This window comes from Globicephala melas, chromosome 5 (assembly GCF_963455315.2).
Source record: "Globicephala melas chromosome 5, mGloMel1.2, whole genome shotgun sequence".
NCBI classification, from domain to species: domain Eukaryota; kingdom Metazoa; phylum Chordata; class Mammalia; order Artiodactyla; family Delphinidae; genus Globicephala; species Globicephala melas.
Genome location: NC_083318.1, coordinates 66,418,158 through 66,443,933, shown reverse-complemented (window position 1 = coordinate 66,443,933; position 25,776 = coordinate 66,418,158). Strand labels below are relative to the sequence as shown.

Sequence of the window (25,776 nt, the reverse complement as noted above, 5' to 3'; positions counted from 1 at the left end):
CCATATAATAATGTGTGGATATTTTCCCGTGTGATTCATTGTGTTTCTAAAATAACGTCCTTAATGGTTGTGTGAAATTTTAGTGTATGGACATGCTGTAATTTAGTTAACCAATCCCCCTTTGTAGGTGTTAGTCCTACACACAACTGCTTGCTGTGAAGCTAATTAACCCTCTCTCCCAGCTACATACTAGGTACAAGCAAATTACCTCATGTAGTGTTTAGTCTACCAAGATGGTAAAATCAATGAAGCATATTTTAAGAAGCTCCAAGCCTTTGTTGTTTTTAAATCTATTATAAACCTTCTAGTTCTTACTGAATTTCTCATCCTTTTTTTCTCTTCCGATAGCAAATACCTGATGTATCACCAACAGGTCGCTACACAACACTGGTTCCTCTCTTATTTATTTTAGCTGTGGCAGCTGTCAAAGAGATAATAGAAGATATTGTAAGTATTTGTTTTTTCATAAATAAATGTAACTCTGTTATTTTTATATACATATTTTAAAAAATTAGTTTCTTCCTAAGTTGTTTAATTCTGGACACAGACTGTTTAAAATCCCCATTCAACTTAAAAGTATTTAAAATATGCTCCCAATGGCGTGTTAGTTTCTGCTTTATAACAAAGTGAATCAGTTATACATATACATATGTTCACATATCTCTTCCCTCCCACCCTCCCTATCCCACCCCTCTAGGTGGTCACAAACCACCTAGCTGATTTCCCTGTGCTATGTGGCTGCTTCCCACTAGCTATCTATTCTACGTTTGGTAGTGTATATATGTCCATGCCACTCTCTCACTTTGTCACAGCTTACCCTTCCCCCCCCGTATCCTCAAGTCCCTTCTCTAGTAGGTCTGTGTCTTTATTCCCGTCTTACCCCTAGGTTCTTCATGACCTTTTTTTTTCCCTTAGATTCCATATATATGTGTTAGAACACGCCACTGTAAAGCAATTATACTCCAATAAAGATGTTAAATAAAAAAAAAATAGATATATATGTATAACTGAATCACTTTGCTGTACAGTTGAGACTAACACATTGTAAACTAACTATACTTCAATAAAAATTTAAACATAAAATATGCTCCCGGGCTTCCCTGGTGGCGCAGTGGTTGAGAAACCACAACTTTAGTTGAGGAAGCTAATATTTTTTTTTCTGTGCCCTTTAAATACATTGCCTGTCTGAAATGATCATCTGTCAAGCCTTAGGCAAGTCAGATGGTAAGACGAGGAAAGGCTGAGACATTCTTTAGAAAGCTCCAATTAAAATTGTACAAACATTGATATTATTTTTGTAAAGAATCAAATTGGGATCTCATGAAGAACACATGAGCTGTAACATCACTAGGCATATTAGAAATGGGTCAACTGACCATTTAGATCATCAGCCTCAAAAACATCCAGGTGTCTAGGGGTACAAACAGAGGGTGTGTGTGTGTGTGTGTGTGTGTGTGTGTGTGTGTGTGTGTGTGTGTGTGTGTGTGTGTGTGTGTGTGTGTGTGTGTGTGTGTGTGTGTGTTGGGTGTGTGTGTGTAAAACATCATAGTCCTCTAGCTGGAAATGGCATACTTGCCGGGGACCGCTAGCTGAAAATTTAAGGGACTCTCTTCTCACCTGTATCACTCCACACAGAGTTACCATCCTTTAAATTGTACTTGCACTTGGCAGTCCTTAAGGACTGGTCTTTACTACAGTTTTGTCTCTTTCTTTGCCTTATGTATATTCCCCTTTCTTTCTTTGTTTAACCTAATTTTCATTGAACATCTCTTATTTGCTAGACATTGTGCTGTCATTTTTGCAAATTTTTAAAAATTTAATTCATTCAGTGACTTTGCAAGTTAGATTTTTAGCCTCATTTTAAAGGTAAGAAAGCTGAGGCTTAGAGAGGTTGTGTAACTTGTGCAAGAAATCAGTGGAATCAGAATTCCATCCCATCCAGTGTTCTTCCTCTGTATTATTGTAGCGAGTCACCAATGATAATATTAATAACATTTATAGAGCTTCTGGGTTCCATGTACTTGCTCTATGTCCTTTTAATTTATTAAATCTTATAACAACTTTAAAGATTATTGATATTATCCCCATTTTAAAGATGAGGGAGAGGAGGCATAGAGGGGTAAGTTAACTTGCCCAAGGTCACAGAGCTAATAACTGGGACTGTCAGAATTCAAATAAGGCTGTTTGGTTCCAGAGCCCCTGCCTTATAATCACTGCTCTAAACTGCCTTTCTTTTTTTTTCCCTTTTCCCTAGCAAAACTATAAACTCTCTAGCTATGGTTTCTAGTATCTCTCTCTACCATTTACCATTACACATGGTAAATAAAATAGTATCCAAGAAGTTTGCTTGTTTTTAACAGAACTCTTATTGGCATATGTAATAACTGGATACTATTGGAAAGCAGCTAATCAGGCAGTTCCTGAAGGATGTAATAATAGTATTGTGGGTAATAAGATATCATGTGAAGTAGTTTTCCAATAAAGAAAAACACTGTTAAGAAGTTGACTAAAAATGTTCTGTAAGAATGGTTTAATAAGAAGTTTATGTCAATGTGTAAGGTGATAGAAAGTTTGAAATGTTACTCCCTAGAAAAGGAAAAACAATCAGATAATCGTTTAGATAGTTGGACAGAGAGTATCTTTATCAGTAATTATAATTAGTACATATAACTTTTCATTCATTCAACAAAGATATGTGAAGCAGTACTTAGGTACCCAGCATTCATTAGGGTATGTTTTAGGATGTGTTAAACTTTTGCTGCAGTAATCAAGTCCCAAATGTCAGGGGCTTAAACATAAGTTGATTTTTCTCGTACTCAGAGACACTGCAGGTTTTTGTCCAGGAGGAAGGGAGGGCAGGAGGCACCATTGTTCATGTAGTCATTCAGGGATACAGCTGAATCAGGGCTCTGCTGTGTGGGATGTCAGTGGTCACCAGAACAGAGGAAGGGAGAGAATGGAGGTACATAGAAATGGTGCATATCACATCTGCTTACAGCACAATATTAGAACTAGTGACATGACAAAAGGGAGCTATAATCTCAGTGTCCATAGCAGTAGAGGAGAATTAGATATTGGTGAATCTACCACTCTTACATCAGTGAATGAAACAAAGCTTACATTCTAGTAAGCTTTCCTTTATGTTCTGTTAAACAACCTTTTTAAAAAAATTTTTACAATAAACAGTAAGAATTACCTAAGACTCAACTACCGAGTTTACATTTTAACTCTCAATGCTTTGGACACCTTAACATAATATGATTTCCTATTTTTGTGTGTAAGTAACAAATTACATATACACTTACTTGAAAATATAGAATCATTGGAGAACTCTTAGTTTTAAAAAAAGCTGCATAATGTCAAATGTTAATTCTTATGGTAAGAGTCAAGGTTGTTTGTTAAATTGATAATATTCATCTTTAAAAACATGCCTTCTTTGCTATACACTTGTTCAGTTAAACACTGATAAACTTTATTCATTATAAAACAAATACTTATTTAAAGTCTACAGTGTTCAGAGACCAAATCCTGGGAATACGCCAGTGAGTGAAAGTAGTTATGATCTAGCTTGCAGTCTAGTACAGGGGACAGACGTTACTCGGGTAACCACACCAGCTATTATGAGAATTAAATGATGCACTAAAGTCCTTAGAGTGGTGCTTAGTATATAATTAGTGCTGAATAAATGTTAACTGTGTGGTCATCATTCAAAGATCTTTTTTGACTAAAATATAGAAAATGGATTGCAAGGAAAGAAGAGAGGATTTTGGTAATAGTTGGTATGAAAACATAAAGATGTCTTAAACTAAGTGGTATTGTAAAGATAAAGAAATATGGAAAAATGAATTTGATATATATTTAGGAGTAAAATTGACAAGACTTATCACCATCTGAAATGCTGTATATCCTACTCATTTTATTAATGTTTTATCTCTAACAACTAGAATGTAAGTTCCATGAGAGGAAGAGTTTTTGTCTCTTGTTCATTGCTGTATCAGCAGTAGTAACAGGGCCTGACACAGTATTTTGTTAACATTTATTGAATGGAGAAATACACTGGGTGGGAGTGAAAGGGAAAGAAGGTACTTACGACTCTCAAGTTGCTGGTTTGTGCAAGTGGATGGTATATGGTTCCATTCTGAGACAAGTACTTAGTCTTGGGGGTTAAAGTCAGAGATTGCCTTTTGGACATAGTGTAAGATGCCTTTGAGACTGCCAGAGGGAGCTGTCAGGGAGGCAACTGGATATGATAGTCTGGAGCTCAGATGAGAGTCTTGGCTGGTATATATTAAGATAATAGTTATCATTGAAATTACAGTTATGAATGAACTAAGAGAGTGGAGAGTAAGAAGTGGAGAGGGCAGGGAGTAAGCCTTGAGGAAATCCATCTCAGAGAGCTAAAGAAGGGGCCATGGTGCAGGTAGAACACCTGGGTAATGAAGTCTTAAGATATGTCTAGGGAGGGAAGGGTTTCCAGAAGGAAGGGGTGGTCAGTACCACATGCTTAAGAACCATAAAGTTCATGGCACTATTTATACAGTAGAGCTTATTGGACCACTGTCAATCAACTATTGATAATATTAAATAATTCACTAGCTCTCAGTGATATTAAGTGAACTCTGATTACAGGACAGTAGAAGTGTTTGAACTCAGAGAATAGCTATATTAATTTCTTCTGAACTATTAGTTTTAGAAGAAATAGGATCTCTTTCAGATACAATGTAATGATAAGATTAGAATGTACCTATCTGGGTTGGATCCTCATGTATATTCAGAAAATTGTTTCTTGACAAGTAACCTAATTTATTCTGTGGTGGGAAGGTTGAGGAAGGAGAGACTCCTATATAAGAATTTTCTGCAGATGGAAAGAAATGTTCAGGATCTCCTTAAGTTTCACTAAGATTAAATTTCCAGTTTAAGTGGAGGGTTTCATTAATTAGCTTTTATTTGTCTCCTTCAGTTGGAAGTCCAACCATTGTCTGTCATAGATGTGCGTTGTTTTGGAAATATTTGCACTGCCTTCAGATATCTAAATTTGCCTTGGACCAAGTTTATTTTGGACCAAAATTTATTTTGGGTTACTTCCTAATTTTCTTAAGATCTTTATTCACAACAAAGAAAGAGTAAGTATTTTAGAGTTTTATCCATCATAAAATATTCTCCACTGATGCTACAAATTTAACAGAACTTTAAAAATTTATTTAAGAACATTTGCTGGCAAATCGTGTGCTTACTTTTGGAAGCAATAATTTGACTATTAAAAGTCTGCATTGTTACATTTTTATTAGTGAGTGTTTTATTGAGAAAGAATTGTGGTGTGTTCCTGCCTATGGGCGTGGCAGGAATCATTTTCAACAAGCCTTCCACAGAGGCTTTCTGAATGCCTTATTTGCATTTTGTGCAGTTCAGTGACTGATTGTTTGGATGAACTGAGCTCCCAGTGCCAGCTATTATGCCACTGCTCGTCAGTGCTGCTGTGTCTTGGAGTGCTCATCTACAAGCCCAGGCTTTTCTCTGGAAAAGTGTTTTCATTTGTGCCTGTGATTCTAAAAACCATGTTTCTTCTCAAACGGGGAACTTAGGAACTCATTTTACTACACTCATGCCAACCCACCTTGTGGTCAGGTATGCGCAGCTAAACCTGACCCTGGGCTTTATATGATAGAATCTTTGAGCTCAGAGTCAGTTGCACTCAACACGTTTCTTCAGCGTCAGCAGAGGCTGATGTGTTATGCTCGATGCTGTAAGATTAGACAGAAGCCGTGGAAAACCTCTAGTTGAACCGTAGAGAAGATAGCCTCCCCTGGCCACTCAAATTCTCACCTTTCCTCTGACGTTCCCTTTCTCTTTCTTACTGCTATAAAATCTTGGCTTCTGTAGCTTTTCAAACTCACCCACCTAGACTTAGACTAACTCATTTGTTTACCGTTTAATTTTGCTTTGGGAGGAGGGAAAATGAGACTCAGTGACTTGTGGTAGTGGGAGAGGGGGCTGTAGGGGAACAGTGGGGAGAAGCAGCTTTGTGCAAACGGTAGACATATTTGGTTCCCGTCATTGACAGACATCGGCGCGTCATTAAATTATAGAGGATGTACTCAGCTAATTAGATAATGAATTTCATAAGAAACTGAAAATATTTCAGTACCATTATTTAAATGGTAGTTATTATAGGTAATTCTCATGGGCGATCTTCTTTTTTAAGTAAGTTATTTAAACAAAAGTCTAAATCAGCCTTTCAGCTCCATCTTTTCTAGTACATTAAAATTTTAATCGTACCTGTATAATAATGTAAGATCCCTCTGAGGACCACGCCCCTGTACCCCCAGAACAGGAGTAGCATATAAAGATGCTATGGATTGCACTTTCAATTTTAAAATTCCTGCATACCCTGATTATTCCCATTACCACACCCTGGGCGTACTTATAAAATTGATATGGGTAGGGGCTTCCCTGGTGGCACAGTGGTTGAGGGTCCGCCTGCCGATGCAGGGGACGCGGGTTCGTGCCCTGGTCCAGGAGGGTCCCACATGCCGCAGAGCGGCCCGTCTGGAGCCTGTGCTCTGCGACGGGAGAGACCACAGTGGTGAGAGGCCCGCATGCCACACACACAAAAATAATTGATATGGGTGTGAAAGGACAGAAGCTTTGAGAAATATAAGTTTTAAAAATCTCTCTTTTGTAATAGGTGCTATCTTGTTTTGTTAATCTCATCCACTTTTTCACAGTTTTTGTTTTTGCTTTTAAATTTTAGAAACGACATAAAGCTGATAATGCAGTGAACAAGAAACAGACCCAAGGTAAGAATTATACATTTTGTTTCTCGTATCTGTCAAATACACTCATAGTAATATATTCAAATCACTTCAATTAAATATAATTCAACTGAGAACACTGTGTATCTCTTAAGTTTTTGTTCCAGGACAGATTCTTCCTTTGTAGCATTTATTAACATGACACTTAAATTCACATTAGAGTGATTTACAGGAGTAATATTGATAGTTTTGAAAAGTAACATTTTTAATACATTTTAAGTGCCTCATAGCAATGTACTCACAAGTACTGTCCATAAAATCTGCAGTTGTTTTGACAGTGTTAAGTGCTACAAAATGTCTTTGGGTGTGTGTGTATATGATCTATAGATGTACTCTAGGTATGATTTATAGAAAATAATCAGATGTGATGTTACTTGAGTAAAAGGCATATTGGAAGCACTTTGAATTATCCTGTACTTGCAGAAGCTATATACTCCATAAATAAATGAAACAGTTAAAACCAGGCCAGCTTCTGGAAAGCACATGGCATGTTGATGTGGCTCTTTTGTTGTGGGTCTCATTTTGATGGAGTTGAAACCCAAATGACCTTCAACACAAGCAATTAGACTGTTGTGCTCTCAATTTAAAAAAAAAGTACCCAGGAACACGTGAAACAGACATCTTACCCCATCCGTGAGCTTTCCCACTCTGAGAATCTCATCTCTCTGAAGTTCCCTGATGTGACGAGGCTCAGCCATGTCTGCCAAAATTAGCTGGTAATTAAAAACAGTATTTTTTAATTAAAGGCTCTGACTTTTATGGGACTCTGTCAGAATGCCCTAGGGCTTCTCTTCTTACCACCTTCTACCAAAGGGATTATCTGCTGATCTTTGATGCATTTGAAAAAGTTACATTTATTAAAGTATCACCTAATAAATTAAATATTTACTGAGATTATACTTATTACGGGACATATGAAAAAGTATAAGATGGGAACTCTATAAAGGTGAAAAATGATCTTGTGTGGAAAATGAAGGATTTGGATTACGTGATCTCAGTGTCTCTAGATTTTTGTGGCAAATGCTGGTTCCTGTGTCAAATGCTTTACGGATTCAAAAGCAGGAGAGAGAATTGTGGCGTAACTTGAGCTAGATCTTGAATTTCGGGAAAAGTTCGGATGAGCAGAGGCACCTGGGCAAGACATTGCCTGTGTGCCAAGTGAGGAAGGGTGAAGAGAGCTTTTCCTGAGCAGAGATGAAGACGGCTGTTGGATTGCTTTGTGGAACCACTAGAGTGCCAGATGGGGAAAGGAGATTCCTGGCAAAAGGAAGCAAAGACATGATCAGAACGGTAGGCCGGGGTCAAATTTTACAGGGCCTTGAATGCCAAGCCAGGAGATTCCAACTTTTCTTACGTATGCTGAGTAGCTGTTGAAGGTTTACAAGCCAAAAAGAGATAAGGTAAATATGCAGATTAAAGTCGGAGAGCAGAGTGACACGGAATAGGGGGCTCATAGAAGCTTGAGGACTAAGCTACTCTAGGGGTTTAGGTAGGAAGGGACAGCCATAGGTATTGAAAGGGGGGGAAAAAAAAGCAAAAATGTTTCAGGTACTGGCATTTTTGGCAAGTGGTGCAGTTTTTGCATTTGTTGCCATGTTGCTCAGAATGTTCAGTAAGAGCTTTTGAACCAAAAATATGTAACTGTTTTTTCCAGTACATAATGTGTCTTCTGGCAGAGGGCTCCTATCCTCAGGGACTAGCAGTTACTTATTTTCAAGCCTTGGCACAAGAAGTCAACATTGTACAGTTGAAGAGTAGCCGTCATAGCCGTGTTGATTTAAGCTACCACACCCTGTATGGGTGGGTTCTCTGATTTTCCAGGTACTTGCCTACTTCCAAAAATACTCCCTTTTTGCCCACTATTCAGAGAAAAGGTTCTTTCTTGGTTATCATTCTTGGTTCACCAATTCATTCTGGATTAACAGGATTAGCTCTGTGGTTAAAAAGTGAGAGGAAAGTCTTCTATAGTATAGAAAACTCATGTCAAAAATAAAATATTAAGGCTTACATATAAAAATCATTTTAAGTCAGAATAGTTGGAAAGCCCATGTTCAAGAAATTATGGTCTTTAGTTTGCTACTTGATTGTTTTCTAAGAGAATCGAATCGTTCTTTTTTTTTTCTTTGCCTAGTTTGAGTATTTGGTCATCTTTTTGATTTTCCAGTTGATAGGTGATAACAAATGTTTGAGTAGGATACTATTTGCTGTCAGATAACTCAAATTACTGATACTTTAAATGAAAGCCATCTGTCCATAGGCCAGACTGAAATTGAATTTGCTTTCCTGAGTTGAGGGAGGAAGTGGTGTAGGAGTGGGAAGGGGGTTGTTATTTTTGACAGGCAATTAATCATGACAGATATTTTTAGTATTTTACTTAAATTTCATTTTCTAAATGTTTATCAAGACCATGTAATGTATGAGGATGTCTTTCCCTCAGATTCAAATATTAATCCTTCTATATTCTTAGAAAAATGAATATTTTCTCTCCTTATTTTGCATTGAGGCACTAAAGAGTGACTTTCTTCTCTGTCATTCCCTAGTGACTTCAGAAATACAAATTCATGATTTCACTTACAACATTTTCAGTGGACTGGTACCTGTCTGATGCCTCATTTTCACCAATTAATGAACTTGATCAGGGGTTAAATTCTGCATTCTGCAGAGGGCAAGTCTTCCTCATCTTTGTGTCCTCACAGCTCTAGCCCAGGGGACCGTCCTCAGAAGGTGCTCTATGTGAGTGAAGGAACCACTCTCTGTATAGATACTTCAGTACAGATAGGAAGCAGGAAGAGACTAGAAATGAAAGGAGCCTCCTTGAAAATTCATTATCTAGGGTGTGAGCAAGATGAAAAGCAGTATTTCCAAAACACTGTGTCCCAGACTGTTTCACAGGCGCTGATAAGATAAAAAAAAAAAAAAAAAAAAACTAACATGGTAGAAGTTCTTACCTCCTCTTTACTGTCTCTGTTGAAGTCATCATATCATCATTTTACTCTGCTCTGCATCCTGTGAACACAGCACTGTGTCCACTTATCACTTCCACTGCCCAAAAGCCCAGAGCACTGCCGTATTCAGGACCCCCAGGTTTTCCTGGCATCGAAATTTACCTTATTTTCTCTGATTTCTTCCTCAATATTTGAGCTCACAATATCTGACATACCCTCCCTCCACGTGTCTACATACACACAGGAGGCAGTCTCTCACTCTGTGTCCTAAATTGGGTTTTCTTGGCCAAACTTAGCTCTGCAGAAATTTGTTAATTATGCATTTGTAATTATCATTATAATATGTATATTGAAGCCAGTCCCCATAAGAATTTGTTGTGATTGAGCTAGTTCTCTTTTTAAATTGTCAACTTATGCTTTTACTTTTTGTGGAAAACTGCTGTGGCTAGTATTTCAAGTGGAATGATAGTTTCAGATAAAGTCACAATATGGAGGCCTGGGGAAGGATGGGGTTCAGGTGCAGATTAAGAAAGATATTTCGGATCTAAAAAATTAAAATTAAAGATGCCTCTTAATGAAGTAGATTTGCTGTTTTAAAATCCCAGGTTTGGATATATTCCCTGAAGGATGGTGTCCATACATTCTGCAGGTGAGAATGTCTGGGAGACACCTGTGACATCTGGCAGCCCATCAGTCACCTGACATTAGATTGTTTCATACCTTGTTTTGTTAGTAGGTATTAGATTAGAATAAGTCTTTAATAAAACAGTAGAATAAGTCTTTAATAAAGCAGTTTTGCTCTGTTTTAATTTAATTTAGAAAAAGATAACATGAACTTCTTTTTAACTAGGCACATAGCTGAAAATAATAGATCTCATCTCCACCTGATTCGTCTTTTCCCAGAGCTACATCAGCCATTTCAGAAGTGGAGTTGAGTTGGTGGCCACTGATAACCCCTAACAAGGCTACTTCCCTGCAGGGCACATAGTTGCTTATCTCTGACTGCAAGCCATTTCACCTTTAAAGTCCTTTATGAAAAAGATGTTGAGTTGGTGTGGGTTGAATTTGTTTTAGGTTGTTAAGCCTGAAATGACCTACTAACAAGGCTGAATCCATCTGGTTGAGTTCATTTCATGCTAAGGGACTTAAAATAGCACCACTTTCGTGGCTTACTGAAAAAGCCAGTGTGAAGCTTTTTTGTTTCCCTGGAGGTATGTGGCACATCTGATCCATCCATAAGCCTGGACCTGTACTCTGCCACGTGTACATCAGTTACCTATAAATAGTTCTTAGAAAGTATTGTTTCCATGAGCAATTGAAAATTGAGCACATACGTGCTAAAGAATGTTTTCAGACACCTCTAAGATTGTTAATATCTTCAAATTAAAATTTTAAAATCGTACAATTTTATGAACTGAACTGGTTAGATATTTTTAGCAACAGCTCTGGATGAAGAGAAAGTATTTATTTGTGGGGAAGTACAACTGCATATGATCTTTCATTTGTCCCATAAATAAAAGCACACCAAGAAACAAAATCCACTGAGGAAATTGAGGGCCATAGATAAAGTGAAAGGAGAAAAACAGGTGTGACTCCAAGTTAGAACATTTATTGTTTCACTTCAGTAAGTCTTGCTGAACATCTGCCTTGTGTAAGACCCAATGCAGAAAATGCAGAAAATACAGAAAGAAACCAGGCTTCATGCTTGCCCTGTAGGAAATTAGAATCTGGTAGGGAAAATAAGATGCTCACAGATACTATGATACAAGATAGAAAGACTAATAAAGACCAAATGAGAGGGGTGGGGATTCAGAGATGTCACATGCGAGGATCACAAAAACGAGTGGACTTTGAGTAAGCAGAGCTGTCGGGATGGGTGCAGGGATGATCCAGGAGGAAATGGGAAGGCGTGAGGTATATTCTGGGAAGAGCAAATACAGGTGTCCCTTGGTATCCATGGGGAATTGGTTCCAGGACCCCCACCGATACCAAAATCTGATTCCTTTATACAAAATGGCATATGAGTGGTGGATGCAGAACCCGTGGATACAGAGGGCTGAATGCAGTCCGTTTTGGCTACAGCACAGGGTACGTGGCAGAGAGCAGTGGGGACAGGGACGGGAAGGCAAGTTAGGGTCATAATTTGGAGGCTTTGAAAACCAAGGTGAAGAACTTGGAGAGAATTACTGAAGGGTGTGGCTAGGTTCCCAGTCATACTTTTTAACAAGGAATGTGACAGCTGTATGGGGAGGGGTGGGGTGAGGCACAAAGGGAGACTGACTTTTGATTAATTAGGGAAGGGGAATAGGGTGGTAGCAATGAGAAGGCAAAGGAAAATACACAGTGGACAGATCCAACTGGACTTGGCAAAGGAGGGGAAAACCCATCAAACACCAAATGCTGAATTAATAGAGGACCGAGGCTGTGACACCCACTAAATCCAGCATTTAAGAAGTCATAAAACAGATAAACAACAAGAATTTAGCGTATAGCACAGGGAATTATAGTCAGTATCTTGTAATAATCTGTAATGGAATAAAATCTGCAAAAAATCTGAATCACTATGCTGTACACCTGAAACTAATGCAATATTGTAAATCACATCTTCAATTAAAAAAAAAAGTCACAGTTCTTAACTGGAGTTCCAGTTCTAAACTGGAGAGCGGATGTGGGGCTGGAAGAACTGAAGCCTAGCTGCAAGGAAGGGTGGAATGACTGGTGAGGCGATGCAAGGAGATTTTTCTTTCAAGGAATTTCTCAGTTACATAAAGGAAAAAGCAAATGATTCATGACTCTGTGCAGCATTGGGCGGGGGGGAACGTTCTGAGCGAAGGAGGTTCCTGCCCCTTGTGCACTGATCCCATCATCTCACCCATATTTTTTTAAGATAAGTCACTGGTTCTCAAACAGCTTGCTGAAACTCACCCCTAGAGTTTCTGTAGGCCTCACAGGGGACCCCAGAATTTCATTCTAAAGAAATTCTCAGTGATGCTGATGCTGCTAGTGAGGACCCTTGTTCAAAGTTTTAAAGCTGGAAGAAGTGGTATCAATTCATTGACAAATCTCTATAGAGAATACGGATGAGAGTGGAACTCAGGATGTTCCCTTTGTCTTTTGTGTCCGATCCCAAGCAGATTGTTGCTTAATTTGACCTTTATAGGCAAGTTCACGAAGGAGACTTTTGTGCAGTGTCAGTTTGTACCACAAGAGGTTTTTTGCCTTCAAGTTGTCTCTGTAAGGGTCTCCATGGTGAATGAATTGATGCTTTAATATGGGTATGCTGGTTTTCCTTCTCTGCCCGGTTCAAAACTGTAGTCTCAGCGGTTCTCTTAGCCTTCTCAATGCACTAAAGCGTCTCTGCAGTACTTCCTGCCACTTAGGGATTGCAGCACGCTGCCTTTGCTGTGGTTTCTCTGTGTCCTGTGACAAGGGTAGTGCCCGTTATCCTTTTGGATAATTTGCCTTTTGTTAACCTATTTCAGGAAGTGGCTTGGGGCTTCCCTGGTGGCGCAGTGGTCGAGAGTCCGCCTGCCGATGCAGGGGACACGGGTTCGCGCCCTGGTCCGGGAGGATCCCACATGCCGCGGAGCGGCTGCGTCCATGAGCCGTGGCCACTGAGCCTGCGCATCCGGAGCCTGTGCTCCGCAACAGGAGAGGCTACAACAGTGAGAGGCCCGCGTACCACAAAAAAAAAGAAGTGGCTTGATTGCCCAGGAACGACACCCCACACACTCCAGTGACTCTCTGTAACGTCCTTAATGGTAGACCAGTTAGATTACCGTGGTGATGGCTTCTCTCAGAGAAGCCAGTGCGAGACCCTCAGCCAGCACCTGTACGTGTGCGACATTTGATTGAGTCCTGAAAGACTGACAGTTTCTCCAGAGGCTTTGATTAGGGAATTCCCAAGGGACTCTAACAGAATGTTTTTATTTCAACAGAAAATCCATTACCAAAAAGCTGTTAAGTAGCATCCTGCTCAGTAAGAACAGGTGACATTTGAGGTATTTGTTTAAAATCTGAGCTCTCCCATGCATACTAATTAGCCAGTGTGGAAACTATAGCAGGTGTGTTTGGGGAACTGCTGAGAGGTGGAGGAGATTTGCATTTAAAAGGAAGAGCTGTTAAAGCATCATAAGACAAGCCATTGACATAATTCTTTCCTAGCTTGTTCTCAGTTCCCTTCACCAGGCATCACTGATCATCTCCTCCATGGCTCACCTTCTCTAAAGTTGTGAAGTAAGTGTACTTTGGGCCTAAGAAAGGTAAAAGCTCAGCAAAGGACCCAGCATCATTTCTTGTTTCCTCTAAACCTGGTTAGAGCTGGGTTAGAGGAGGTCAGTGATTAAAAATAACTAGGTTTCTATTTCAGTCACCAGCATAATACATGTGATATGGTTTATTGTAACTGTTCTATGGTTGGATGTTTAGGAACCAGTTCAGAAGTAAAGACAACAATGAATTGTGACTGACTTTTATCCAAGCCTTGATTTGTGCAGAAACCTTTTTTTTTTTTTTGCGTTGGGTCTTTATTGCTGCGCGCAGGCTTTCTCTTGTTGCAGCGAGCGGGGGCTACTCTTCGTTGCGGTGCATGGGCTTGTCACTGCAGTGGCTTCTCTTGTTGCGGCGCACGGGCTCTAGGCACGTGGGCCTCAATAGTTGTGGCACATGGGCTTCAGTCGTTGTGGCTCCTGGGCTCTAGAGCACAGGCTCAGTCGTTGTGGCTCACAGGCTTAGTTGCTCTGCAGCATGTGGGATCTTCCCGGACCGGGAATCGAACCCGTGTCACCTGCAATGGCAGACGGATTCTTAACCACTGCACCAAGAGGGAAGTCCCCAGAAACCTTTTATATGTCGTGAGCTGATTTTTAACTTCACCAGAATTCTGTATTGTTCTCTATATCCTAAGATGGGTCTAGCCTCAAGTTTGAAGAAGCTATGCACCTCTAGCTTTTATTTCTGTGTTACGGTTTTGTAGATCAAAAACAAACGAAATTGGGGGTGGAAGGTAGAAGGGATAGAAACATCCTCAGTTCTAAGAAGCCTCCAGGTGATGCTGATGCTGCAGGTCTCTGGACCACCTGTTGAGTGGCAAGGTTCTGTACTACATCCAAAAGTATGTTACTCTTAGTTAGAATTCTAATTCAGTGTAGGACATAAAGGTAATTTACACTTGGATTAATCTAGGCCCCTGTAGCTTTCAGAATAATTACCAAGTACCCATCAGATTGACAAAATTCAAGCGACTGATAACAGTTTGTGCTTGTCTAAGTTTATAGTCAGTGGAACTTTATATATTGCTAGTGACAGTGTAGATTGCCATATGGAAGTAATCTGGTTGTATCTGATAAAAGTACAAACACAAATACCCTAGAGCCAGCAATGCTCCTTTGGGACTCCTCTCCTATAGAGTACAATTACATAAATATATTTCAGTGTTATTTGAGGTGGTAGAAAAAGGTAGAAGTCACAATTTCCATTGAGAAGAGGATAGTTGAATACATTATGATACAACTGTTGTGTAAATCAGAGTTGTTTCACAGCTGGACTGGAATACCTCTGTGCTGATCCCAGAGACACCTGGAACTGTGATGCTGAACCTTGGCCAAGAGAAGGACGAGGGCTTCCCTGGTGGCGCAGTGGTTGAGAGTCCGCCTGCCGATGCAGGGGACACGGGTTCGTGCCCCGGTCCGGGAGGATCCCGCATGCCGCGGAGCGGCTGGGCCCGTGAGCCATGGCCACTGAGCCTGCACATCCGGAGCCTGTGCTCCGCAATGGGAGAGGCCACGGCAGTGAGAGGCCTGTGTACCGCAAAAAAAAAAAAAAAAAAAGAAGGACGAGATGGACTAGCTGTTGAATTAATGCTCTCTGCAGGGTTTGAAACTCCCCTGAAGCACCCAAAATTTCCTCTGCTTAGTTTAAGGATGTATATAGATTGATGGCTTACCTGGTTTAATTTGTAGCATAATCTGGCTTGTCTAATTGACTGGGGGGTATAAAAGATCCCCTGGAAACATCTTCCCAGGCTTTCCTGAAATTAATATTTATCATACATATCATGGAGGTTCAAAATCCATGTCCGAGGTGAACGAGAAGGGACCCTGGAGGGCTGTGCCTAGGAGTTTCTCAGGCCCCTGATGCTTGCCTGGGCTTTCATTTTCCCTCTGTACCATATCCTCTAGCTTGATTAAAACTTTTCTTGAATACACCCTGTGGAGTCTTGTGAGTCTGTTCAGTTATCTGACCCATTTGTAATGGATACATCCATACAAGGGATTATTTCTCAAAAAATGGGTTGTCTCTGTGCTTTGTCCTGAAAGTACATGTTAAGTGGAAAACCAAGTTGCAGAGAAATAAATTTTTAAAAAGAAAGAGAACAAACATGCCTATGTGCATGCTTGTCTAGAGAAAAGTATGTGAGGATGCATCAGCATTCCTTACCTTGAGAAAGTGGCATGAGAGGAGGAAGGAATCTCAGCTCTTCCTTTATATAACTCCAGTTGACTTGGCCAATAATACATTGATTCTGCAGCTTGTTAGAAAACATTGTTGGCTGAAAATGTATTTAAAAGTTTCTTAGACATATCAGTTTTTGCAGTAAGCCGTAGTTTCCAGTACGTGTCTTCAGGGATGAATGGAGGAAACCTTTGGATGGAGCGTAGGGGAGAAGAGAGTAGGAGGATGTACTGTTTGGGTGGAGGCAGGCATCCCCTAAGAGATGGTAGGAGGACAGGCTAGTTTACAGAGGGAGGGTGGTGCAGAAGGGTCAGGTAGGGGAGGGACGTAGGTAGGTTCAAATGTGCATGGAGAAACCATCCGAGCGAGGGGGATGAGCAGGTGGGGAGGATGGACAAGTGAAGCAGATTCAGATGGTTTTCCAGGTTTCAGTGAAAGTGGCCAGGCTTCCAACCTCCCTGGTGGAGCAGACTCCCTGGTATGGTCTGGTCAGCTGAGTTTGGGAAGCCTGCTGTGACACTTCCATCCTGTAAGGGGAACCCAGTAGAGTGGTTCAGGGCTATTTTCAGATGTGAACTGACCAGTCTCTTCCAAGTGGCAGCATTTCAAGGAGGGCTAGTTTGGATTACAGAGCTGGAAGGGGTGGCCCAGAGCTGACATCGGAGGACATTCATGTCCCAAACACACAGGAACATTAGTGTATCTAATGGTTGTGTAACCATTTCCAGCTGCTCACATTGGAAACATTTCAGGAACTTATGAAACTGAGAAGGCTATTTTAAGCAAATGTTTAAATAGTTCATTGGCATCATTTTATGTAGCTGGTTTTTTTTTTTGGAGTTATAATTCATAAACCATAAAACTCATTATTTTCAAGTATACAGTTCAGTGTTTTTTAGGATATTCACAGCGTTATGCACCCAACACAACTATCTGATTCTAGAATCCTTTCATCACCCCCACAAGAAACCCCAGACGTATAAGCAGTCAATCCCCATTGCCCTCTTTCATGAGCCCCTGATGACCACTAATCTACATTCTATTTCTATGGATTTGTCTGTTCTGGGCATTTTATATAAAGGAGATCATACAACATGTAGCCTTTTGTGACTGGCTTATCTTCAAGAGTCATCCATGTTGTCACATGTATCAGCATTTCATTCCTTTTTTATGACTGAGTAATATTTCTTTGTATGGCTTTACCCCTATTGTTTAACCATTCATTGGTGGATGGACATTTGGGTTGTTTCCACTTTCTGCCTATTATGAACAATGATACAGTGAACATTTGTGCACAGGTTTTTGTGTGAACATTATGTTTTCAGTTCCCTTGGAAATATACTTAGGTGTGGAATTTCTGTATCATGATAGTTCTGTGCTTAACTTTTTGAGGAAATGCCAGAGTGTTTTCCTGTATAGCTATTTTTTAAACATTGCGTATATATTGTTTTTCGCATGAGATCTATTAAGGAACAGGGTTGTATCTTTAGTAAATCTGTGTAACTACTACTATGGCTTCATATGGGCCCAAACACATAGGAACATCAGTGGATCCACTTTCCATCCAGCAAGTATTGACTGAGCATCTTCGTGTTGCTGCACAGAAACACTGGAAATACAGCGGAGAACAGAATAGAGAATATTCCTGTGGTCAAAGATTTTGGAGTCTGGGGAAGGAGAAAGCCTTACATAAATCCTCTCTCAACTAAGTATATAGTAAAACTGTCATAAGTGCTCTGAAGGAGAAGTGCAGGAAGCTGATTTAGACTTGAGGGTAGTGGTAAAGGTGTAGGTGTCAAAAAATGTCCCCTGAGAAAGTAGTGTTAAAGCTGAGATCTAGGTGAGGACGGAGGGAAAGTGTGTTACAGTCATGGAAACATGTGCAAAGGGTTTGAGGCAGGAAAAAGCGTGTTGCTTTCAGCACGATGGGCCTGGGGAAGGGGCAGAGGGAGTGGTCAGAAGTGGTGATGGAGATTAGGCAGGTGCTGCTTCATCAGAGGGCTTCGAGGTGTTTGGACTTATTTTATGAGCCAAGGGGAGCCAGTCGAAGAGTTTTAAGCAAGGAGTCACTTAATGTTGTATATGTATGTATGTGTATAAGGATATATGAATTGATACATAGTAATCCATAATTGTATGTAAAATCATTGTACTTTGTCATTATAGCTATACTGTAGAAACTAAATTTGAAAGAGATCAAGAGTGAATGTAGGAAGCTAGTGGTGAGGCTAATTCAGACCTCCAGTTGGGAGATGACGGTTGCTTGAAGTAGGGATGCCAGTGTTGGTCATGGTGGAAGAGATAAAACAAGGTGTAATTGGATATGTTTAGAGCACAAAATCAACAGGATATTTTTAGTAGTAAAAATTATTCATGATTTCCAAAGATTTCTTTTTTTTTTTTTTTGCAGAAGAGCTTAAAAATAGAGAGATAAACAGTGAGGCATATGAGCATAATAAAACTGCCAAAAACCGTAATACAGCATTGTTAACAAGCCAAAATTGTTTCTTAGAAAGTATTGCTACCCCCACCCCAAAGAAAAACCCTACTGGAACTAAGTGAATTTTACAAAATTACATGATGACAAGGTCAGTGTACGAAAGTTTAACGCATTTCTATATACTACCGGTGACTAATTGGAAAATGGAGTAAAAAATACAATTTATAATGTAAGAAAAAAGTCATCAAATGTCAAGAAATAAATCTAATGAAAGACCCATACATCGTAAACTCCAAAACCTATTGGAGAAAATTTATGAAGACATAAATAAATGGAAAAGTGTAGCTTGTCCATAAATTGAAACACTTGAGCCCCAAATCAAAGTCCCAGGAGGGTTTGGAGTTTTTTTAGAATTGACAGTTCAATTCTAAAATTTATATGGAAATGCAAAGAATTCAAAATAGCCCAAACAGTACTGAAAGAGAACAATGTGGGAAGACTACCTAAGTTCAAGACTTAACATAAAGTTAAAATGATCAAGGTGGTATGTATTGGTGTGAAAATGTGTAAATTGATCAGTGGAATAAATACAGAGTCCAGAAATTGATCCACCATAGTACCATGTCAGTTTAACCGGGGAAAGAAAGATTTTTTTAAACAGAATCTCAGATATGTTGATTGAAACCTTAAATACAAAAATACTATATGATTCAGTGCATATGACATGCAAAACTAACTTACGGTAAATAATTTATATCTGGGGATGGGATAATGGACTGTAAAGTGGTATGAGGAGTCTTTTTGGAGTTCTGCATCTTGTCCTGAGTGGTGAATTCACAGGTGTTTACAGTTTTTAAAAAACTCATTGAACGGAATACGTAAGGTCTATACACTTTGTTGTAAGTTATACTTCAATTAATAAAGGAAAACCTCATGAGTGTGAGCCAGGCAGGTGTCCTACATACAGGACAGGGAAGTAGGCTGCCTATAAAGCAGCAGGAAACCACAAACAAGCATGGCGATGGAGTGGTGAGCACCATCGAAAGAGGTGGCCACTGCTGTCCATGCCGCACGTCACAGTGTGGTAACTGACTGATCTCCGCTGATAAGCCTGAAGTCTTCATTTTCATGTCAAACTTCTTGATTTTACAAATATTGGAAACTGATTTTTAAAAACCCAAGTATTGCAATGTGGGAATGTTTACTTGTATGAGGTGGAATTAGAAGAAAATAAACGGCAATGAAGAGCTCCAGATACTATTAAACAGGATTTTTTTTCTAATTTAAATTTATGCAGATTTTAGCCCCAGTCAGTCAGTTATACAGATTTGAACAGCACTTTGCCAACACTCCTTGCTGAGTACTTAATATCGCAGTCACTGGGTTAAGTGATTAAAGGGCAAAGTGCTCTCATTTGTTCTTTTTTTTTTAATTTTTGGCCGAGTTGGGTCTTCGTTGCTGCACGCGGGCTTTCTCTAGTTGCGGCGAGCGGGGGCTACTCTTCGTTGCGGTGCACGGGTTTCTCATTGCAGTGGCTTTTCTTGTTGAGGAGCATGGGCTCTAGGCACGCGGGCTTCAGTAGTTGTGGCACACAGGCTTCCATAGTTGTGGCATGCGGGCTTCAGTAGTTGTGGCACACGGGCTCAGTAGTTGTGGCGCACGGGCTTAATTGCCCTGGGGCATGTGAGATCTTCCTGCACCAAGGCTCAAACCTGTGTCCCAGCATCGGCAAGCATATTCTTTAAATTTATTGATTGATTTATTTATTTTTGGCTGTGTTGGGTCTTCGTTTCTGTGTGAGGGCTTTCTCCAGTTGCGGCAAGCGGGGTCCACTCTTCATCGCTGTGTGCAAGCCTCTCACTATCACGGCCTCTCGTTGTGGAGCACAGGTTCCAGGCGCACAGGCTCAGTAGTTGTGGCTCACGGGCCCAGTTGCTCTGCGGCATGTGGGATCCTCCCAGACCAGGGCTCGAACCTGTGTCCTCTGCATCGGCAGGCAGACTCTCAACCACTGCGCCACCAGGGAAGCCCCGGCAAGTGTATTCTTAACCATTGCGCCACCAGGGAAGTCACTTCCCCAAGGGCTTTTTTACTCTTAAGTGTGACGCTCTGAACCCCTTGTACTCCCGGAGCAACATCCACAAGCAGTTTTACTCCTGGCATCAGTTTGGGTGAACTCTACAGGCATTAGAGTTTTGTGTATTAGAATATAGGGATCAGTTTTAGATGCCTGGTGCTCAGATCCTTCACCCCTAACTGTATGAATACTGTCAAAATTGGAATTTTAACTTAGTCATATAGTTACTGGAAATACTTTAGTGTTAGCTCTTCGTCTTGGAATTATTATTTAAATTAATGAGGTTGATTCACCAAAATTCACTGCAAGATATTCCTTATTGCATTTATTCATCTGTTTAACTAGTGCTGGAGTGTCTTATGGGCCAGGAGTGCTGTGAAGTGCTAAAGATAAAGAAATGAATAAGACACAGCCCCTGGCTTCAGGGAATTTTGGAACACAAAGAGATTATATTTAGATTAAAATAATTTATATTGTAACACTGGTTTCCAGACCTGTTGGTATGTAATTAGTGTTAGATTTGCTATTGCACATTTTGGGGATTATCATCATCGTGATTTACTTAAGAGGGTTCAGCCTTCATCTCTTCTAACATCAAAAGAAACTGAATCTAATGTTTTTGTGCCTGTAAATTATTCATCTTGCAAATATTACCCAATAGCTGCTTTGTGCCAGGTACTGTACTGTTTCCAGAGAATATTGTGTTAAACAAAGTAAATATTAGCTTGCCCTCATGGAATTTACTGTGAGGATAATTTGTTGACTGACCTTGACTTAATCCTTTTAAGTACTACATGCTGTGCTATCTACTTCACATTATTCTTTTTTGTTTTGTTTTATCTGCTAGTGTCTATTGGCATATTCAGTATTATGCCACAGACACACTGCAGGAATAAAAGAAGGGTATACTGAGTAACTTTACTGTTGCAAAGCAGTAATAAAACACTGAGAAATATCAACCCCTCAATCATAATTTAATTGTAGCTCTTCTTTTATTTCTTCTCAGTAAACCAAATATAGAAACATTTGCTATTTTGCGTTATTTTAAAGCTAAAGGTACAGATTTTTTTAATCTACTGGTTTATGTATTAAATTTTTACTACCGAGTTTGAAATCCATTCCTGCTATGCTTGTAAATCTTTTTTTTTTTTCTTTTTTAACATTGCTACTGTTATGGCTTCTGAAATTTTAAGCTTGTCACTCCCTTTGCCAAGCATTTTTATGGCTTTCACTTCCAGCCAACCCCTGTAATTCCTTTGTGTGCTGATGAAAGCCCTTGGCAATGCCAGTGAGATAGAATAGTATTTTATTTTGAGATCTAAAATGTTCATTCGTTGTTTCTTTGTGTAATTTTATGTATCTTTGCTGTCATAATTGGTTTTTAAACCTATAAAAATTGTTACCAGTTAATTTATTTGAAGCTATTCATTTAAAATGATCATTTCATCAGAGGTTGGCTTTTGATAAGTAGTAAAAATATTCTTAAAACTGTCACCTTTTCTCTTTCCAGTTTTGAGAAGTGGTGCTTGGGAAATTGTGCACTGGGAAAAGGTATGCATTGATTTTTATTTTGTTACAGGAGAAGAAATGCATAGAGGTAACTCTAGTAGATGTAATTTTTGTATATAATATAAGCAAATGTCAAGGATTCCACTGATACGAAAGCTATTTAGTAATTAATGTTGTAAACATACATGGAATCTTCAGTTAGTCACTTCCATTTAATAATTTGCAATATATTAGAAAGACTATTACCTTAAAGTAATATTTAGAACTTTTTGTTCCTTTCATAGTATATTTTGAGTACTGTTTTCTTAGATTTCACTTATCCATGGATTGTTTTGTGTTGTAATTTTTTGCTTTAATCATCTACTGTCCAAGTAAAACAAAAATTAGATTCTGATAGTTCACATTTGTATACTTTACTTCACATTCATATATCATGACTAATCGCATTTACACACTACTAATTCATTTTTTTTAATGTCTTACTAACTAAATATCATCTTCTAATGAGCTGGAAATCAGTCCCATCGAGAAGTTAATTTGCTCATAGGAGCTCTAACATGGTAGTTAGTGAGTTGAGTCATAATTTAGCAAGTGTTATCCAAGCATTCGTACGCTTTTCAGACCTCAATTTCAAAAGGTAAGCAATGATTGTTAGTTCTCCCTTAGTTCTGGAAGACCATTTAATCGCCAGTCATCCACAAGTGAATAACCTTAGTAACTTGGTGAGAGACTTTCGGAGGCGAGGCCATTCTACCCAGGGGACTTTGTTTTCTGAGATTGCTAGTACAATGGAGGTGTAACCCACACTCAGTTTATTTGCACTCCAGTATTTCCCAGGTAAAGGCCATGCCCTGATTCTACCTTGTGATGTTCATAGTCACCTTGTATTCCCACAGGGAACAGGATTCATCCTGAATTAATTACATCTTTGTTTATTTTAAATCAGTAGCCAGAATAGAGATTGACATCTCGTTTTCTGGATATTTGAAAACTCACTAGTCTCTCCCTCTGGTCTTTGACATGAAAGTAACATAGAGGAAAATACTTTGTGCTTTCCTTATTTCTGTGATAGTCACCTCTTTTTCAGAGCAAGATAAAAATAACAAAAAAGCTCAATTGACTGTTTCAAAAAAAGTTTCTTTTATGCTCTTGTATAGTACTTGTGGATTTAAACACTTTAGAGCCAAGACAAGTAGGATATAATCAAGTATGATAAATTGAATTTTATTATAAATGTGTTTCATTTACTAGGTTTGTCAGGGTAATTAACATAAGTGCATATCCTAATAAATTGATATCAGTTTCTTCTTACCTAGAGTGCTTGCTTAGAAAATAAACAGTTGTAAAGTCAGGAGATAACCATCTACTAGTTCCCCCTAAAATTAACCTGTTAAGATGTTTTATTTTCCTAATAGATAGTCATTATTCCAAGATTGATTGGATTATTTTAACTTACTTTTTCAATTTTCCACAGAGAAAAAAATTAAATTACCAGCCCATGATTTTCCATAGAGGTAGCATTCTCAGTTGTCTTGGAGATGAGTGCCACATTTTCGCTGAGCATCCCACTTCGAAATACAGAGGGGTGGAATTTAAGGTGTTGCCAAAAATCATCCAGCCAAAATGAGCTGATGTTACTTAAAAACTAGAGGTAGATACTTAATTAATTAGAATTAATAAAAGTTGGTTCAGTGATGAATTCAAGATAAATATTCAGAAATTGACTTCACTCTTTTCAGCAACAGCAATTTAGAAAAACACAGTGAAAAAGAGATCTCATTCCTGGTGGCATGTGGGATGCTTACAGGTAAACTTGAAATATATATATGACCATTGCAAGGAAAACATAAAATATTTAGGTGTTAAAGTTTCACAAAAAGACAAATGTGTAAAGTTTCACAAAAAGACAAATTCCTAGAAAAACAGTACCACTTGTTCAAAAGTAATGATGTAGTATAATCAGGGAAATTATCTTTTTTTTTCCTCAAGAGTTGACTAAATTATTCATTGTAATTTCAAAAATAAACAGTTGAGAAAATAGAAGAATGTTTTGGAAAATTAACAGTGTGAGGATTAAATATAAGTAAAATGGTAAGCAAAATTTATTAAAATGCGTGAATCTGTTGCAAAAATATACATTGATGAAAAGCATAAAATAGAATAGGATGCCCTGAAATAAAGCCTATTTAATATTTGATAAAGGAGGCAAAAATCACGGATTAAAGGATTATTTAGTAAATCATGTTGGGACCACAGATTAGCAGTTTCAGGAATAATACAGTTTCATATCTAAGACACAGCCTGTGCTAAAATAAATTTCAACTGGCTAGAAGAAAATGTTGAAACATTGTTTTTGAAAAACATACAAATAGAATAAAGACCTTAATAAATATTTGGAGGAGAACAAGATCAAAATCTCAAGAATCTATGGAATTTGATTATATAAAATTTAAAACTAGTACACATCACGCAAATAAGCAGAGAGAATATAGAAATATTTGCACCAAATATGACAAAAGATTGAAATCGTTATCTAGATAGGAAATATAAGCTGGCAAAAAGTAAGAAGAAATATAATAAGCAACCAGACTCAGTATAATATTCAACCTAATAATAAAAGTTGCAAATTTAAACGTTATTGAGACCTCATTTGCTATCTAGTCAAGGAAAAAAACTTGTATTTCAGAATTTTTATGAAGTATTTTATTCACATACTATTGTGGATTAGCAATTTAGGTCTTCATATTGACAACCACCAAAAAAAAAAAAAAAGAAGAAGATTCTGGGAATTTATCCCAAGAAAATAATCATAAAGTAGGGAGATACCTGTACATGTATAATAATTATCAATTAACATTATTTGTAACAGTGAAAAGTTAGAATATGAGGATATCCAACAATAGAAAGAGCATTTATAAATAATGACATTCTACATTGTGACAAGTAAAAGCTGTCATTTCAAATACTGTAGCAACACAGAAAAATTTTATACCATCATTCAACAAATACTTATTGAGTGTATGTGCCAAGCAGTGAGCTCACAATAGCAAGCAGGACATATGAGGATTCCTGTGTCATAGAATAATCAGAGGTGAAAAGAACGGGACGGTGTACCCTAAGATGCTGGCTATGTAGAAATGGTTTATTGAACACTATGTGGACAGGTGTGAAGGCAGGCTGGCTTGTTGTGTTAGCCAGATTATAAGGCAAGTCTTTTCTTTAGCTTATGTAATATTTTGTGCATTTAAAAATAAAATCAATAAACCAAAACCAACAGTCTGATTCACATGCCAATGTAATATGGTAAACCTTAGTGCAAATGGGCTTTAGTTCAGGGTTCTTTCTTTCTTGGTCTTTCTGAGTGTGTGGCTACTGAGGTTGCTTTTTAATGTTTCTCAGAAGACCTACAAATTTGCAGTGTCCATCCAGCCATTCACAGATGGGCAGACTTCAGCTCCCAGACACTAACAGTTCATCCCTCCAGTTACTGATCTGTTGCACGAGATTAAGTTGCCAGTATCTGGTTTTCTGAGAAAGTGT

General features: G+C 38.7%; 1 protein-coding gene across 4 annotated transcripts in view; it reads left to right on the top strand.

Annotated features, from left to right (window-relative positions):
• ATP8A1 (ATPase phospholipid transporting 8A1) overlaps window positions 1-25,776 on the top strand; it is a 237,352-nt gene that overhangs the window by 39,011 nt on the left and 172,565 nt on the right. For all 4 annotated transcript variants that reach the window (XM_070045570.1, XM_060299279.1, XM_030881147.2 and 1 more), the window contains exons 4-6: window positions 349-447; window positions 6,752-6,797; window positions 22,238-22,278. In XM_070045570.1, the coding sequence (XP_069901671.1) occupies window positions 349-447; window positions 6,752-6,797; window positions 22,238-22,278 (186 nt within the window). The remainder of the gene's footprint in view (window positions 1-348; window positions 448-6,751; window positions 6,798-22,237; window positions 22,279-25,776) is intronic.